Here is a 17,878-nt window from a genome sequence, read left to right on the forward strand (position 1 = left end):
AAAATTATAATTGTTACAGACTAGGCCCTGTAAACGGGCATGTTGCTAGCTTTGGTGGCCCTCTTTTTTTACATACCAGATCACAGAGCCTATGTTGTGTATTAGCACACAAGGAATTCTTAATACCAATTATTAATTATTATACTATAACTGAGTATCTCTTTAGCTTTAATTTCAGATTAGCCAACAATGATTGCAGGTTACCAAGGCCTTCAACGAGTTTGTAGGTCAATTGTGTTATGCTACAACCTGAGACAGAATTTTGAACTCTTCATCTCACTGGATGCATGGCTTGGTTTACCTACCTATGCCCTGACGTGTATCAGAAGAAACACATATTATATAAATTGTACTCAGAGTTTGAGTATGTCTGTCAAGTCCTTCTAAACTAAACTGTTCAGAAAATGTTCTTGCCTTTTCTCAGTTCATTTAGCCCAAAACGTAATGTCATGGGAACACACACACTCTTGCTTCGAGTCGTTAACATAACTCAAGCCAATGTTTACGCCAGTGTACCGTATGCAGCGAAACACATCACTGGTTACACATTAAAGTCAACAAGAACACAAATGATGCCAAACATGGAACAATTATGTTTGAAGTAAGGACACAATCATTTCTCAGCTATGACAGGTGTCAATTTGAGGCTATATTTGGGAGCTAAAAAACCTGCTCTACAGGTTTGACAGACACATGTTTCGAATGACTGACAGGTAGCCCCGAAGCAAAATAAGTGGAAGACGTTTAAGCTGATAATGACACATGCTGTCTAATATTACTGGGAAGGGGCCCTGTGGTTATTTCTAAAGTACCACAACATGGCTCCTCTTCATTATGACGGCCTAAGCCTGCGTATCTGAGGATAGCAGAGAGTGTGTTTAAAACATTTTTTTAAATAGACTCGAGACCCACTTCTATATTTTGGCTTTTAAATTGATCTTTATTGTTGAAGTTAATTATATATTCTCTTTTACTTGTTTTAACAATGTTTTTTAATATAATTTATTTAAGGCAGGTGAATAGAGTAAAATGTCTAACATAGATATCTTCATATAACTTTGCAAGTTGATTACTTACATTAAAACTATTGCGTTTTGTATGATAATATTTGTTGGGAATGTTTGAATTATTTTTAAATTTGGCATTGTCTATGTACATTTGAACCTCTTAAAAAACAGAAATCAAGATTTTGGATGAAGCCAGAGTTAAAATCTTTATATTATTTTTACAACATATACGTTCACATTGTTTTACAGAACAGAGTTTGGATACAGCCTTTTTTTATTTTTATAAATCAACAAATACAATACAGGGCTTAGAAATGCAGAACAACATGTATCATAAATCAGACAATGTACTACATAAACAAATCCTTCTGTAATAAACAGAATAATGCTTAGAATGATTATGGAAAGTTTAAACTTCGATAACTTGCTAAAAACTGACTATACGTTTTCATCTGTACAGAAAGTTGCTTATACACATACAGCTGAAAAAAAATTAAGATCATGAAAAGGTCTATTACAGTAAAAAAGTAAACTTTCATGAATTCTAGATTCAATACTCAAAGGGAAATATGTGAAGCCTTTCTCTTGTTTTAATTTTGATGATTATGGCTTACATCTGATGGTATAAAAAAAAATCCAGTAGGTAGGCCTATATCAAAATATTAGGAATATAACATAAAACCAATCAAAAAAATTAAAGAAATGTCGACCCTCTGAAAAGAATGCTTAGATCACAGAAACAAAAAAAATTACTTTTCATTGATATGCAACATTTTTTGGATGCACATACTGTATTATGTCACTCGCCAATCTCTACAGCATTTTAGCATCACACGAGTCAGGCTTCAGTATCTTAAGTGTAACAATGAGTTTCATAGATTTTCTAAACCACGGATAAAACAACGCATAAATCACCGGGTTTAGGCAGGAGTTGAAATACAGCAGCCACAATGTAAAAGACGAAGCTGATCTATTATCTTCAATATCTTCGCCTAGGAGGGACGGCGAGTAATACGGACAGTAACATATCAAAAACACAATGACCACAACACCAAGAATCATGGCCGCTTTCATTTCAGATTTCTTAAAAGTTACATTTGTCGACGGCTGTAGTGTGACTGTGGCAATGTGTGAACGCATAGCTTGAGCGTGGTACACAGCCACTGAAAACACTCTCATATACAACACCACTATTACACTTACAGGGGCTGCGAAGATGAACACAAAGTCGACAGTTCCCGTGACATGGTTATGCACGATCACACACTCTCCGTAGCAGGAGTTATGTGAATCGGGTCGCCTTAAAAAGTCCCTCAAAAGGACGGTGTTGTAGAGAACAGAGCAGATCCAACACACAAGAATGCAGATTTTCGTTTTGTCCCGAGTGACCAAGGTGGGGTAACGTAAGGGGTCGCAAATGGCCAAATATCTATCGATGGATATGAGCACCATGTTTCCGACAGAAGATGAGGTTATGATGAAATCTAGAACGTAGGATAGTGCACACATGTGGTCGCCTAGGAACCAGCAGGCCTCCGTAGCCAGGATTTCGACCGGCATCAGCAGAAAGCCGACCAGGAAATCTGACACAGCCAGGGAAAGGATGAGCAGGTTGGTAGGGCTGTGCAGCTGCCTACGGAGGAAGAAAAACAAGAATAACTTAGATTTGTATTAATATATAAGCTTGTAAATGAAAGCAATGGTAGCAAAAGGGAAATTACTGCTTTAATTTCAAGTCAAAATCATTTTTGACTAGATTTTTTAATCTAAAATCCACATAAGTAGCCTAGTTTAAAAGCTTATTTACTATCCTTTGACTCTGTGGCATCATTTAGTTTTCAGTACTATCAGTGAACATTACTTGTGTCATATTGATACGGTTCCACCATATACATATATATATGAAGGACCCATGATTAAATAAATGTTTTCAACATAGAATAATTAGATTAGAATAGATTAGATTGGTGACATAATGACACCACTACATTGGTTACGAAAAGAACACTTTACAGATAAGAGAAACAGAAAACATGAACAATGAAGTGCATTTATTAAAGGTGCACTATGCAGTTTCAGGTCAGGGAGATTTGTTAACATTTTGCAGAGCCTGCAACTAGTGCACAAAACATATTTACTCTACAAATAATTCTATCATCATAAATCAAGACAAAATTATTTTGAGGAAGCTGTAACCAAATGTCAGACTAGAATATGTTTGTAAACCAAACTCTGGGCCTTGCTGCTCTAAACAACAACAGTGAAACAGTAACTTTTTCAGGAAGATTTATAACTTTAAACAGTGTTCCAGGGATCACATGTTCCCGTAAGGAGGGTTAAGGTTATTTCTATTTCAGTTATGAGAATATAACTTAGAAAATATTCACTTCTCTGACACAACCAAAGTTACATAGTGCACCTTTAACAACTAATTGATTGGGCAAAAATCATGAAAATGTGTGATGCTATTATAGGCTAAAGCACCTGTACATTTACATGGTAGGATGATGGTTAAACACATAATTATTATTAACCCAAGCATTCCATTGCATTTGAACACAACATCAAAACACATTTTGCTTATACTGAGAGTGTATACTGAGAGTGTATGTTTTGCCTGAAGTGTGAGATGGATATGACGATCATTAGGTTAAGGGCGGCAGTGATCAGAGAAACGAGGGACAGGAACACGTAACCCAGCAACGCATCGGGCTGGTGTGGAACGGGCTTTCTGCAGGAGGTGTTGAGTAGCTGTGGGAAGCAGAGTTCAGCCTCCATCCTCAGTGAGAAGCCACTGGAATCTGGTGGCTCTGTGACTGAAGCAGCGATATGTTATACAGCTGATTTGCCACTGTTTTTTTATTAACCCCTCCCCCTTCTCTCATAGCCAATCAATATCCTTTATTTAGCCTACTACTATTATGTTCTCAAGTCCCCCCCTTCCTCCTCCCCTATCTTATTTTTTTACCATAATCTTTCTTAGTCAACATCATTAACGTTCCTCCAACTTTTAATTGTGTAATTAGCTACAGCTCCACCAGGGGACCCCACACTTCCCTTTCCATGGCCGTATTAACCAGCTCTGACTCTACTTTATTTATGTATTATTATTTGATTTACTAATTTTTTAATAATTAATGTTAGGCTTTTTTAAACGTTTTATTAACCTATGTCTTAGTCTTCTTAATTTATGTTATATACTTTCACTTGTATTTTACTATATCTCCAGCTTTCTGTCATCATCTTCATCTCAGTCTACATCGCTTCATTCCTCCTACGTTCAATTGTGGTTGCCATCTTATCCATGTTTGTAAAGTTGAAAAGCTGGAAACTGCAAAACAGAACACAGTTGAGAAAAGCCTTTTTTACAACAGTGTCTCTTCTCTCTCAGGTTACAACAACTTAACAGAACAGATTCCCAGGTACAGATATAAATATACATATTTGTTAAAGTATATACACTATATGTAACGGCTGGATCAGGAGGACACAGGCGCGGAGACAGTATCAGTTTAAAGAAGATTTATTTTGGAAGTAACCAGCAGGGGGTTAGGACCGTGATCCGGGGGGGGGGGGAAGCTGGCTGTCATGGGGCTCCAGGGAGAGAGCAACGGGGCAAGTCCAGGGAGCTGAGTGTGAGCAGGCTAGAGCAGGCAGGCAGAGGGGTCCGGGAGGAAGTGCTGGCGGGCGAGGGCTGGAGCTGGTGGCTGGAGTCAGGCCGGGAGAGCTGTGGCAGAAAAAACAGGAGTTAGCCAGGAAAAATGTAAAAAGCGGAGCTGCAAACAGGTTAGCTTAGAGAGAGGACTGACTGTGTGGAAACAGAATCTACAATCTGGCAGTGTATGGAAGGTAGGGCCGGGTATATGAAGAGCAGTTGATTGATGATTGATGGCAGCTGTGAATGCTGGTGATTGACTCCAGCACACCTGACTCCAACCCTGCAATTAGACCAGCACAAAGACAAGGGTAAAAGGCAAAAAACAACACAAGGCCTAGAGGCCCAAGCAGGATCATGACACTATATGGAGAACATTAATGGGCCACACTTCTTAATCATTGAATGCAGTGCCATTGCCACAGGTGTATAACATCCAGCCATGCAATCTGCCTTTACAAACATTGTTGAAAGAATGCGTCATTCTAGAGAGCTCACTGAATTCAAGTGTATTCATGGAAATAGGATCATGGTCACCGTTGCAACAAGACGTTTTTTCCTGGGGTTGGCCTATAGGCCCCTCAGCTCCAGTGAAGGGAAATCTTGATGCTTCAGCTTACCAAGACATTTTGGACACGTCTATGCTTCCAAGTGTGAAGTAAAAGTTTGGGGAAGGCCCTTTTTTCTGATCCAGTATCATTGTACCCCAGTGCAGAAAGCAAGGTCCATAAAGGCATGGTTGGATTGGTGTGGAAGAACTTGACACCCCCCCCCCCCCCCTCCCCCGCATAGAGCCCTGACCTCAACTCGATACAACCCCTTCAGTATTTGATGGAATAGAACAGAGGTTTTGCGAGCCAGGCCCTGACTTGTACCACCTTTATCTAACAATAGGCTGACCTGTGGAGGCAGTTTCAGGTCAGCAAAAATCATTCCAATCTGTTCCATGTATTGTTTTCTTCGTGGGATTATCTCTCAAATCTGGTCTGTCCGGATTTGACTGGGGACGTCATAGAAAGGTCCTTTATTTTGAACAAAGAAAGCAATTCTTAGTTTTAATGGAAAGAACATGGCTCAACTTGCTTGTATACAGAGAAAGTGGTAGAAAACTTCAGTAAACTTGAAGCACACACACACACACACACACACACACACACACACACACACACACACACACACACACACACACACACACACACACACACACTCGTCCTATCTGACTGTCCAAAGCCCCTGAGACTAGATTCATGTCAAGCCTAGCAGTTAACAACAAACACACAACCACTCTCATTAAGGATTCACACCTTCTACCATTAATGTCAAATGACTGCAAGCTGTAATCTCACAGGGACCCTTCCAATCAAAGGTGTTAAGAAGAACATATGAAGTCAAATCCAAACATCAACACATGATGCAAACTCTGCACACAGATGTATCATATCAATACATGATGTAACTTGGCTGATGATAACAACACTTTATTTTTATCATAGGCCCCTGTGAATTAAAAGTTTTTGTTTATGTAGTTACTATTGGTGCTAATCGAAAGTCTGACAGGTGTAATAAATTTTGAAAGTAAAACTACATTTTTTTTATTTTTTTTATTTTAAAACCAGACTGAGCTTGCTTAGTAGCTTATTACAGCACTTTGGACAGTGCAAAGTAGCTTATTTGATATGTGTTTATTCATTTATTAACTCATGTGCACTATATACACATTTACCGTACAACGCTGCTAAAATATATCCTGTGAATTTTTGAACAAACCACATACACAAATGTCCCACAGTTTTTCTTAATCGCAAGAAAAAACTAGTAAAGAAATACAGAAAATAATCAGAAATCATGAATACTTTATTGATCCCGGGGGGGAAGTTTGCCTTGTTACTGTTCGTCCAATTAAGAATATATCACACGTAATCTAACAATATTAGATAAGAATAAGAAGTAAATAAGTAAATAGGTATGAACATTATTCCACAATATGTACACAATGTAAGTACCGGTAATGCCTTAGTAATTACATTCCCAGTTGAAATAAGGTCAAACAGTTTTAGATATGTACTGACCACACCCGCTAACCAGCAGGAATTACTCCAGACAAAGACAAACACAGATTAATCTTCATTCATTCATTCTGACAAAAACGATTGACAAGTAGCAACAATAGCATCCTGTAATTACTGTAGGCCTGTCAATTACAAACATGTCAGTGATGATTGGTGATTGCTTTAGGCCAAACAGGAGCTTCTGACGTCACGACACACCTCATTTTACTTGTTCATGCAAACTGTAACTTGGCAAGAACTTCAAAATGCTTTTTTAAGATAACCGCGCTCTTCATCAGGGCCTTCCATGCCTATGAGTTCACACAAAGCTTGTAATGAGCCGACTATTACATGCCTAGGTTTTCTTAACCATTAATCTTTTGGGGAGATTAGATCAGCTTTTAATTTTTTATATTTTGAGACTTGGAGCCAGTTGTACAAGCTGTTCAAATATTTTCATTTTATACATAGAGATTTTTTTTTTAATTACTAAATGTTTACAACCAGTAACTACTGTGTAGCTGACTGACTATATGTTAGCGTGCCAGTTTAGAGTAAACATTATGTAGTACGGGTGACATAGCTGACCTGAGACTTACTCAATCATCATGTACAGTTATTCCTGTAAAAGAGATTTTTAATCTCAATAAGACTTTCCTGGTTAAATAAAGGTTATAATAAATTCCTAAACATTTTAAATTACATTTCTCAAATAGAATGCAACAACTTTGTGTGTGTGTGTGTGTGTGTGTGTGTGTGTGTGTGTGTGTGTGTGTGTGTGTGTGTGTGTGTGTGTGTGTGTCTCTCTTTCTGACAAAATGTGACTACGAGGTTACATATACTTATATTTACATATAAATACATTACCTGATTGCGATGCATTCTGAGCTTAGTAAAACACTATCGCTTTTGTCCACAGGGGCCGATTGAATTAACAAAAACTAAAAGTTCCTCGTAATCCTAGGCCATCCTGTAAATTATGTTCGGGGACACACTATATTTAAAATAGAATGATTTGGGAGCGTTGTTGACCGTTCAATAGGGGACAGAGATGTGTCCCCAATTGGTAAAACACTGATTGTTGTGTCAGTTATTGTTATGGTTAGGTTTGGATTGAGGCAACTACTGGTTGTAGTTATGATTAGGGTAAATCTCCAGGAAATCAATGTAAGTCCCCAAAAGTGACCTAAGACAACATGGTGTGTGTGTGTGTGTGTGTGTGTGTGTGTGTGTGTGTGTGTGTGTGTGTGTGTGTGTGTGTGTGTGTGTGTGTGTGTGTGTGTGTGTGTGTGTGTGTGTGTGTGTGAATCTGACTTAAGAGACTTTTGGGGACATTATAATTAAACCAGTTGATATGGGGACGTTGTGTGCAATTTGGGACAAGAATTTCCCTTTTTTTACCCGGAGATGATTAAGACATCCCTCCCCTTCCCCTTGATATTATTAAAGCCCTAAAATGCAGCTAGAGATTCAACCAAGGCCAGTCACAATCACTAGCCAGTAATAATGTATGGGAAGGAAATAGAATGATTGATATTAGGCATAACATTACAATGTGTGGGTGCGCAAACACAGTGGTAACCAAAAGAAAACAATGGATACAGTATAAAACACATTAAAACACAATAAAAATCCACAACCTTTTGTCAAATAATCATTTATAACAATTCAGCAGTGTAAGCATTATATAGATACCATATTACATGGATCTTGGAAGCACTCAAAGGAACATTATAAAATGAATAATAAATTGCACATATTTATATATATCCTATCATATTACTGATAGCATCATGGTGCCACATTGTATATATATATATATATTAAAGCAGGTGTGGACAGCAGCATACAGCATGGTCAGACAGGCTTTGTCTCACCCTGCTGTTTATCTCCAGTAGTACAATGGTTTCAAAGTCATGTATAAAAAATGCAAATTGAACAAAAGTTTGAGACTATGATACAAGGTGCATGAAAAAGAAGTGACATACAGTAAGTGCCTCCTGAGACATCCTGTCATTGCATTCAGTATGAGGCCACCGGTAGAGACAGATATCAGATGGTCCATTATTCAGACAGCTCAATGGCCTATATAGATTATTGAGCTGTCTGAATTATGGGCATTCCCCTCAGTTAAACCCTCACACATGCTCTGCTCCTTTACATCGTCATCTTCATCAATCATTGGTTTGATGTATTTATTCGGTCTATGGGTCAAAATAACCAGAGTCAGAAGTCCGCTGTGCCTAGTACATGTCGAGAGGTGGATTCCTTGGAGGAGGAGCTTTCCTCATTTCTACGTAGGTGGAATTCTCTGGTTCACTCTTGCCGCACTGGAACACAGATTCAAGAAAAACAACAAATATTTGAGGAGTTTTCTTAATCATATGTAGATGGTATTATTACCGATGGGCAAGACAACAGCTCTTCCTTGGATAGTGTTTAATTTTATTTCAGAACTAAAAAAAGATTAGGTTTGCACAACTTTTTGAAAATTATTATTTTCTAATTTGTATACATGTGAAAGATGCATTTCCATAACATATTATTGATACACAATTTTTCCTAAAACTTAGCCTCAAAAATCTAGTTTAATTTAGTGCCTTGAAATTTTGAGTTTTCCTAACTTTTTCTTTTTTAAAGTGAAGACAGCAAGACAGTAACTCAGACAAACAGTCAGACAGATGGACCGATGGACAGACAGACAGACAGACAGACAGACAGACAGACAGACAGACAGACAGACAGACAGACAGACAGACAGTCACCTTCTCCCTGATGTAACACAAGGTGATGACACAGCTGTACAGGAACATCAGAGCCAGCAGACCAATCAGAATCAAATCCAGAGGTTTGAATCTGTGCTGATGATGATGTGGTTTTGGAGGAAGCGGAGGTGGAGGGTTGTTTATGAAGGCCACTTCCTTTTGACCTTAAGAAAACACAGACTGTACTTTACGAATACAAATATATACAAATAAAAAGTTTTTTTTTTTTACTGATACAGCTTTTATGTTTATTTCAACAAACTTAAGCACACATCTCAATTAAATTCCAAATTTGAATCTCCCTAAGGAGGACTAATAAAATACACCACAAAATTAATACAGTCTTCAAAACATCAACAGTGAACTGGAAAAAGAATTTTAAAATCATCATTATAACCAGAAAGTAAATCAAATACAACAACAAAAAAATTCAGCCCCTGAAACTGAATTCAAATTTTGAGTATTTCTGAGTCTAAAAAAAGCTGTTTATTCAGTTAATAAAAGAAGAATAAACAGTTTTAATTAAATATGTCATATAATAAGACTCGGTAACTATGCAGAAAATGATATGCTCTAAAACCATGTACATTGTATTTCATTTCATCCCTAAAAATTGTCCACAGAGTTAAACATACCTGGTAGTAGAATAGTCTGTGTTCCTGTCTTTCTGTCATCTAGACGAGCTTCATTCTTCACTGTGAACTCACACTGGTACGTCTGTGTCATTTCCTCCGGTCCAATGTTGAGTAAGATGAACAGCCATTTGTTGGGATTCTCTTCGTACATGCTAACGTTCACACAGTGTAGCATCCCCTTCTGGCAGAGCAGTCGAGATTTTCCTCTATTGAGAGTAGATACAGATATTGTTTGTGTTTCTCTAGAGCAAGAACTACAAATTTTAAAGGTGCAGTGTGTAATATGACATCATCAAGAAAGTTCTACAAAGTTCTAGAATGCAACACTCCCTGGGTAACCCCACCCCTTTAGAATAATAACAGAAGCTACAGTGGCCTTCAAGGACAAGAACAATTCTAGATTCTAAACAATGCACCTGATGACATTCCAACCAACATGGATTCCTCCATAAGACTTGCCTGCTCAATGTAGAAAATGTAATATTAATATTTGTAATTCTCCGCTCAGGAGGATAATTCAGATTATTGGCAGAGGTGATTTTACACCAAATACTGCATATTTATGAATGAGGATATTGATTTTAGCAAATAAATTACTTAAAATGTTACACAGTGCCCCTTTAATGATTTTAATGTTTTTACAAAGAATGGATTTTTAATTGAAAGAGTCACAGAGTACAAATATCTCGGCATCTGGTTAGATGATAAACTCACTTTTAATTTCCATATAAAAAATCTTGTTTGTCGACTACGACAAAAAATTGGCTATTTTTATAGGAACAAAACCACCTTCCCTTTATTTAGTAGGAAAAGGATTATTGAGGCAGTTTTTATGTCTGTCCTTGATTACGGTGATGTGGTTTACCGGCATGCATCTCATTCATGTCTTAAACTCCTAGACTCTGTTTTTCACTCTGCTTTAAGGTTCATCACAGGAGATGCTTATGACACACACCATTGTCTTTTATATGAAAAGGTTGGGTGGTACTCCCTTAAAGAGAGACGTGATGCACATTGGCATATTTTTATTTACAAAGCCTTGACCGGGAAGCTTCCTCGTTATTTAACAGAAATGTTGCAAATTTCAGATGGGCTTTATCAGACCCGCTCCACTGACATGCTCATGCTTTATGTCCCACAAGCCCGGTCTGAGCTGGGAAAGACAGCTTTTAGCTTCAGTGCCCCTGACTCCTGGAACAACTTACAGCAACAAATTAAACTAAATACCTTCATATCCTTTAATCAATTTAAACAAACTATCTTAAATCTGCCAAACTCTACCTGTAACTGTTTTAATTAGGCTATATTGTACTTTCACTCATTTAATTTAATTTTAATTGCTGCCACTCTTCACCACTATGTAAATGTTTCAATTGTTTTTTTTGTTTTTTGTTTTTTCTTCTCTTCACCTGTTGTTGTGTATTTGATGTATTTGCATTGAATATTGTGTATGCATTGTTGTTTTTCCTTGGAATTTGTTTGAACTCGACACCATTGAAAATGAGGGTCACCCCTCAATTGGTCTCTCGAGGATAAATAAAAGTTAAATGAAAAAAAAAATGAAATATATTATATATATATATAATATATATAATAGTTCAACATTTAAGGAAATGCACTTTAGTCCCTTTCCTGCCAAGAGTTTGGTTACAAGATGAATGAATTGTTCCCTTTAACACTAAAAACCCAAGACAAACATGTTTTCAATGGCTTTTGATTGCTTATAGTGGTTTCTGTATTTTGCTATGTTGCTGTTGTTGTTTTTATTTGTTTATATTTAGTGCTGCGACTGAGGACATTAATAGTTGTTCTAGTGTTTGTAATAGCTTTACACACTGACTGAAAGATAAATCCTTGTAGAAAGAAAGTTCAATTAAATAAAAACAAAAAAAATACACTTATATCAAGAAAATAGACTCAAACAAGTTCAAACTGGAGATGAATACAATAAGAGCCAGCAGGAACAAAAACAATGTAATCCTTAGTTGGTATAATTCACATCTCAGCATCCCACAATCCCACAAATATAATGTATTTAATGCTGCCATGATACATACGGTGATATAGCGCTGAGTCGAGCATCTTCAACAGACTTGGCTTTGGCGTTGTGTTCACAGCTGATGGAGGCTGAACCGTCCGGGTTTACGGTCCGATTACGTGGCTGGATCACCTCGAAACCTGATAAATAATTATAGTTTAGTTCTTTATTGAAAAAAGCGGATCATTGTTAAACAGTAACATCTCATTTGTTTTATTTTGAAATTGGATTTTTTTTAAATCAAAGAATCATTTTCAGATTTCATTGAAGACAAATTAAAACCAGTCTTTTTTTATTCAGGACTTTAACTTTTCTTTTAATAGATTAAACAGTGTCGAGATGTATAGTATTATTCAGTTTATATACATATATGTTAATATTAATTCATTCACGTCAAGATACAAATAATTACAGATCATTTTACTACAACCAATGTGGGAATATCTCACCTTCTTCAAGGGAATGCATACATAATGTAAGTCAATCATTAACCAGATCCGTTTCAATGTATCATTAGGTGATTTGTAATTGGTCATATTGTCATTCAAAAATGTTTTCATCAATTATACAATTAACAATTAATATAAGGATTAAAAGTTTCAAAATAGACCGTAGATAGTAGTATTGAAATGGAAATCCCTACCATAGCTTGGCTGGAGGACGAAGCTCAGAAAAATTGTGAAGATGATGAAGATGTCCATCTCAGCGTCTGTGCTCTTTCTCTCAGTGATGAATATGACCTAAAAACCCTAAAACATCACTACAAAGTCAAACGGTAGCCCACGTCAGATTGAGAAACACATAGCACCTAGTTCGGATGCTGAGCTCTTTGATAAACAGGAAGACAGACATGTTGAGGTTGCTGATCTAACCAAAATGATTTGTTTCTGCGGTGTGTTCTTGTCAATGTTGTCATACCTCAGCACACGCTCCTGTTATCAACCGTTTTGTCTAGTTTCTATGTGAGTGAGGCCCATTTTCCTCTCACTAACTAAGTCTTTACGCAATCGATACTCAGATCCAGATTTTCTTTTTTTTTTCTTTTTTTTTTACATACCAAGTGTAGAAGTGTTAATCACATCATGTCCTGTGCAGCTGCTGTGGAAAGTTTTAGAATTAATATGTTAGTGGCACAAATTTGGTGGTTTATGCAACACCCAATTTTCTAAACAGGTAGGATGGCCAAGAGAAAAGGGGACAACCTGTAACCATGAGGTCTCTGCTTGGATCCCCAGCACCGGACAGGAGGGTGTCGGTTGTAAAACTAGTGGTGGCTGCTATTACATCAACGGTGCCCACCATCTCTACCATTGAGTCCTTGAGCAAGACACTTAACCCCAAAACTGCTCCAGGGGCGCTGTGCTATGGCTGACCCTAATGTGACAATGACCGAAATTAAGTTTCTCTGCGACCAACAGTGTAATAAGAAAGACAGGATAAATAAAAAAAGATAAGATGACATATGAAAATATATATTCTGAATATTGCAAAAGGTAAGGCAAAATCAAACGGTATAAAAAAAAATGTGCAATATGATGAACAAACAGCTTGTTCCAAAGTTTGGGGGTGACAGCAGAGAAAGCTTGGTCCCCCTTGATCTTAAACCTCATCTGAGGGACCACTAACCCAAGAGCAACAGACCTCAAAGACCTTTGTTGTGCCAGTTAAAAGATGAGCGGCAGCATTGTGTACCAGCTGTAACCCTGAGAGGGAGGCTTGACTAACACCAGCATAAAATCATTTTAATAGCCTTGTTTTTATGTGATTTTCAAGGTGTGAAAATAACACTGTGCATTCAATTATGTTTTTAAACTCTCAGTCCGACAATAATGAGTTACTTTTGCTGTCAAATAAATGTAATGGAGTCAAATAAACAATATTTGCCTCTGAACAGTATTACAGTATGAATATAATTATAATGTTGAATGGAAATTCCTAAGAAAAGGACAGGAGTACCTGAGAAAATGTACCTAGTTCTCTTCCACACTGCTTAAGGTTTTCCAGACCTCATAGCAGTACCGGTTGACGTAACGCTCTGGGGATTGTTATTAGTAAGAGATATGAGGAGGAAAGACGTGTGTTTGGTGTTTGTGGTTTCCTGCACTTCAGATTTCATTTGAAGAAGTTTCATTTCACAGAGTTTACAGATTTTAACCTTGATTTTTTTTTTTTTCGTCTTAAAGACCTACTTCACCGGTGGGAATATGAAGGTGTATTGAACTCTGAGATCCTATGTAGTATAAATGTGCAAACATTTTAGAAATCGGTTCATCCTAGCCTGAGAAAAGGCAGAAAGAGTGTTTTATGGTCTCACTGTCTAACCCTACATTTTGTATGATATGATACAAATGCAGGGTTAGGATTAACAGGACAGCTGGGCCGAGGGAAGACTGGGGAAAGACTCAGGAAAGAAAAACCTAATTGATTATATTATAATAGCGGTTTTAAAATGATAGAACACCTTTTCCGTATGGGTGGAGAGTATTTCTTTAACTCAACCTTGTGCATGTGTGTACATTATTTTTTATCAGCTTAAAGTTGATTAAACAGAAAAAATAATCCTTTTGATGTGATCTGTCTATACTGCACTCAGCAGTGTTAGTCCACATCCTGTTATGCAGAGTTTCTGCTGCGGTGACACCTTTGTTTGTGTGTGTGTGTGTGTGTGTGTGTGTGTGTGTGTGTGTGTGTGTGTGTGTGTGTGTGTGTGTGTGTGTGTGTGTGACAAATAAAAACCCACAGACACTATCAGCATTAACTGCCTGAATACTGCTCTCTGATTGGTCCGTCTGTTCTGTTTCATCTTTGAAGGACAAAGAAAAGAAAAAAAAATATTCACTGTCCTCTTTCAAAAATGAATGATATATTTGATGTGTAAGTGCACAATTCCTGTGTTAACTTTATATAGCCTATACTGTTTTTATTATTGTTTTTATCGCTACTTTTTTCCTTAAAGTTAATAACCACTGTAAGGAATAGTATTAGGGGCCACAGGAGATAGTGAAAAATTAAGAGGATGTTTTTTTAATGATTTCGACAGATTGAAACTCATGGAATAACATAATCAAAACTTATCTATAGGTGTGAAAACGCCCGTCAGAGACAGGAAAACAAATTCATACTGAGAATCACTGTGGCTGTAATACGGTTAGCAAGTTAGTCCGGTACATGAAGGCACATCTGTTAAATAAGGAAAAATGTAATCAGTTGAAAAAAATAAATCATCTGATATTATTCTATTGATAACACAAGCTGGTTCTGGGGATATGGTTTGTGCTTTTATCTCAAACAGGTTGCAGACAGCTTTAATTTATTTTTTTAAGTACATTTTCTCATTCATATTGTTCAGTTAGGAAGTTTAAAAATACACAAAATTACAATTCAAACTTTATTTTAAGAAAATATCCAACATGAATTTGATTTAAAAAATTGCAATGACAACAACATATACAATACACTTACAAAAAGTATTACTCCAACTATAGCAGATTCAAAGTCAAAATGGCATTTTCTTGGCAGGAGCATTAAGCAAAATTATACTTCATGTGATTAAATTTTAAATTGTTTGTCACCGTCACGCAAGCCTAGTTAGGCTTAGTACAATAGAAGTTAATACAAACTCAATAAAAAAGAGCTACGGTTTTTTATATAATTTGTGTTTACTAAAACGTAAACATTATTTTTTTTTATACTTAAAAAGTAAAATATGCACTGACACCAACATGTCAAAAAACAAAAAAAAAAGTACCTCAATCACAACAGAGGTGATATTTCATACAGGCCAATAATGACCCTATATTTCGTTAGTTTCAAAACTGATGCGGTTTCTAATGTTTCTAGGACACAATGATTATTCGTGTGTGGGAGGAACATTTGTGTGTTTTTCATGAAAAGTTTTAACATGAAAAAGCAGCAGCATCCATCTTGTGAAGCACAGCGGCCGCGGGTTGGACTGTCTCCCTCCTCCATCGTTCACACTGGACAATCTGCTAAATGTGAAAACAAACAGATTTAAAGTTTTATTTTACCCTTCATGCTTTTTAATGACAGTTTGGAGAGACAGAGATGAAATGGGGTGGAGGGGAATGACATGCAGAAAACGACCACGGGCTGGATTGTAACCCGGGTCTGCTGTGAAGAGGACCTCTGTTGAAAAAATAATTTTAATGAAGGTAAACACACGAGTATAATAACCTTAATGACAGTAGATATGGAATATTATTATATTAATAATGCTCTGACCTGAAGATAGATTATGATGAGGAGAACAAACGAGACCAGTATCACCAGGACAACCACAGGAACAGTAACTGCTTCCATCCTTTCTTTACCTTCCTCCTCCTCCTCTTCCTCACCCCTCTGTCCTATCTGTCTCTGAGGCCTCGGCACGGGACAGGCAGAGCTTTCTGTGGACCAACAGAAAGTTTAGTTTAGTTTTGATCAGATAGATACACAACATCACGTATAAAACATAAATAGGCAAATAAAAACAAATAAGTAAAATAACTTAATTCATACAGTGCCATCGTTTATACTCATTACTAACCGAAAAGGTGTAGTTTAAAGCATTTGCTTATTACAGAGAAATGTAGGGTTAGACAGTGAGACCATAAAACACTCTTTCTGCCTTTTCTCAGGCTAGGATGATCCGATTTCAATTTGTTTTGCACATTTATACTTCATAGGATCTCCGAGTTCAATACACCTTCATATTCCAACCGGTGAAGTAGGCCTTTAAGAAACTGAAATAAGTGTGTCCTATGAGCTCAACATTTGTTACATGTACAGAATGAAATGCTGTGGGTCCAAACTGGTGCAACACATACAGTATGTGTGTAGTTTATTTTCCTGTTCAAAAACATTTCACAGTCAGTATTTCACATCATTGCGACATTGCACTGCTGCAATCGCTGAACAGTATGACATTCTTCCCTGCCGTGAACATGTGTGTTGACAGATAAACTCAGAGCACCACTGCCCTCTGCTGCCCCTCTAATACAAATGTAAACATAGTTAAAAGTAAATTAGCAGTTGAACACTGGCACACATGTTTGAGTGATCAGATACTTTGTAGATTTACATTTACAATTCTCTGAACATTGTTTGGGGCGTACTGTTTTTTCCAGTGTTTTCAGTGTATTACGCTATAACCAGTCTTTTAACATCCATTATGGGACACATATAGGCTACACTTGAGGGTCTGCATGTCATGTGAGGACTAATAACTTACCTAACACATGTATGAGTGTGCCATTGCCGGTGTAGCGTAGGTATGGTGGAGGGAAGAAGACCTCTACGTCACAGCGATAAATGTCTGTGTCTGTTGCTCTCAGACCAGTCACTGTCACCTCCACAGCGCCCTCTATCATCTCAACAGAGCACTGCACCTGAAACACACATTAAAAACTGAGTCAGATTCAAGCAATTGACAAATGGTCTTGTTAATTAAGACCGATTGATTGACAGATTGATTGAGATCAATACACTATTAAAAAAACATGTGGGAGACTAAAAAAATCTTGAAAATTAGTTTTTAATGCCATGCTCCAACTTTGGCTCAAACCCTTTATTTCCAATTTGAAATTATTTTTATTTTATTTTATTGCATATATATAAATTGAAAATGTACCTGTCCCTCTCTCTCCACACCTGTGCTGCTCTGTGTTGTAGAGTTGAGCCTAGTGGAGCATAGTTTCTCTGTCCCGTTAAGGCCTTTCAGTAGCGTTACCC

General features: G+C 37.1%; 2 protein-coding genes across 2 annotated transcripts; both read right to left on the bottom strand.

The window, feature by feature from the left end:
- Positions 1–1,820: 1,820 nt before the first annotated feature.
- Positions 1,821–3,785, bottom strand: LOC307258853 (trace amine-associated receptor 13c-like; the record flags this gene model as incomplete). The annotated part of the gene is made up of 2 exons (XM_080038519.1): positions 1,821–2,640; positions 3,625–3,785. 2 exons carry the CDS (start codon positions 3,783–3,785, stop codon positions 1,821–1,823), a joined length of 981 nt encoding a protein of 326 aa, XP_079894645.1.
- A 4,596-nt stretch (positions 3,786–8,381) lies between these two features.
- On the bottom strand, positions 8,382–12,922 carry LOC307259001 (uncharacterized protein). Its single transcript, XM_080038706.1, has 5 exons — positions 12,792–12,922; positions 12,168–12,288; positions 10,111–10,316; positions 9,476–9,639; positions 8,382–9,040 (listed from the first exon to the last, which is right to left on the bottom strand). The coding sequence occupies exons 1-5, from the start codon at positions 12,847–12,849 to the stop codon at positions 8,954–8,956; spliced, it is 636 nt and encodes a 211-aa protein (XP_079894832.1). The 5' UTR covers positions 12,850–12,922; the 3' UTR covers positions 8,382–8,953.
- Between the last annotated feature and the right edge of the window lie 4,956 nt (positions 12,923–17,878).

This window comes from Ammodytes marinus (assembly GCF_949987685.1).
Source record: "Ammodytes marinus genome assembly, chromosome: 12".
In the NCBI taxonomy this organism is placed as follows: Eukaryota; Metazoa; Chordata; class Actinopteri; order Uranoscopiformes; family Ammodytidae; genus Ammodytes; species Ammodytes marinus.

Bases quoted from the DNA above. Each gene is read 5' to 3' on its own strand.
- LOC307259001 (XM_080038706.1), bottom strand. From the start codon at position 12,849: ATGGACATCTTCATCATCTTCACAATTTTTCTGAGCTTCGTCCTCCAG. The intron at 12,289-12,791 runs GTAGGGATTTCC...ATTATTTATCAG, and splicing joins CGTCCTCCAGCCAAGCTATG to GTTTCGAGGTGATCCAGCCA. The intron at 9,041-9,475 runs GTGACTGTCTGT...TCTGTGTTCCAG, and splicing joins TGTGTTACATCAGGGAGAAG to TGCGGCAAGAGTGAACCAGA.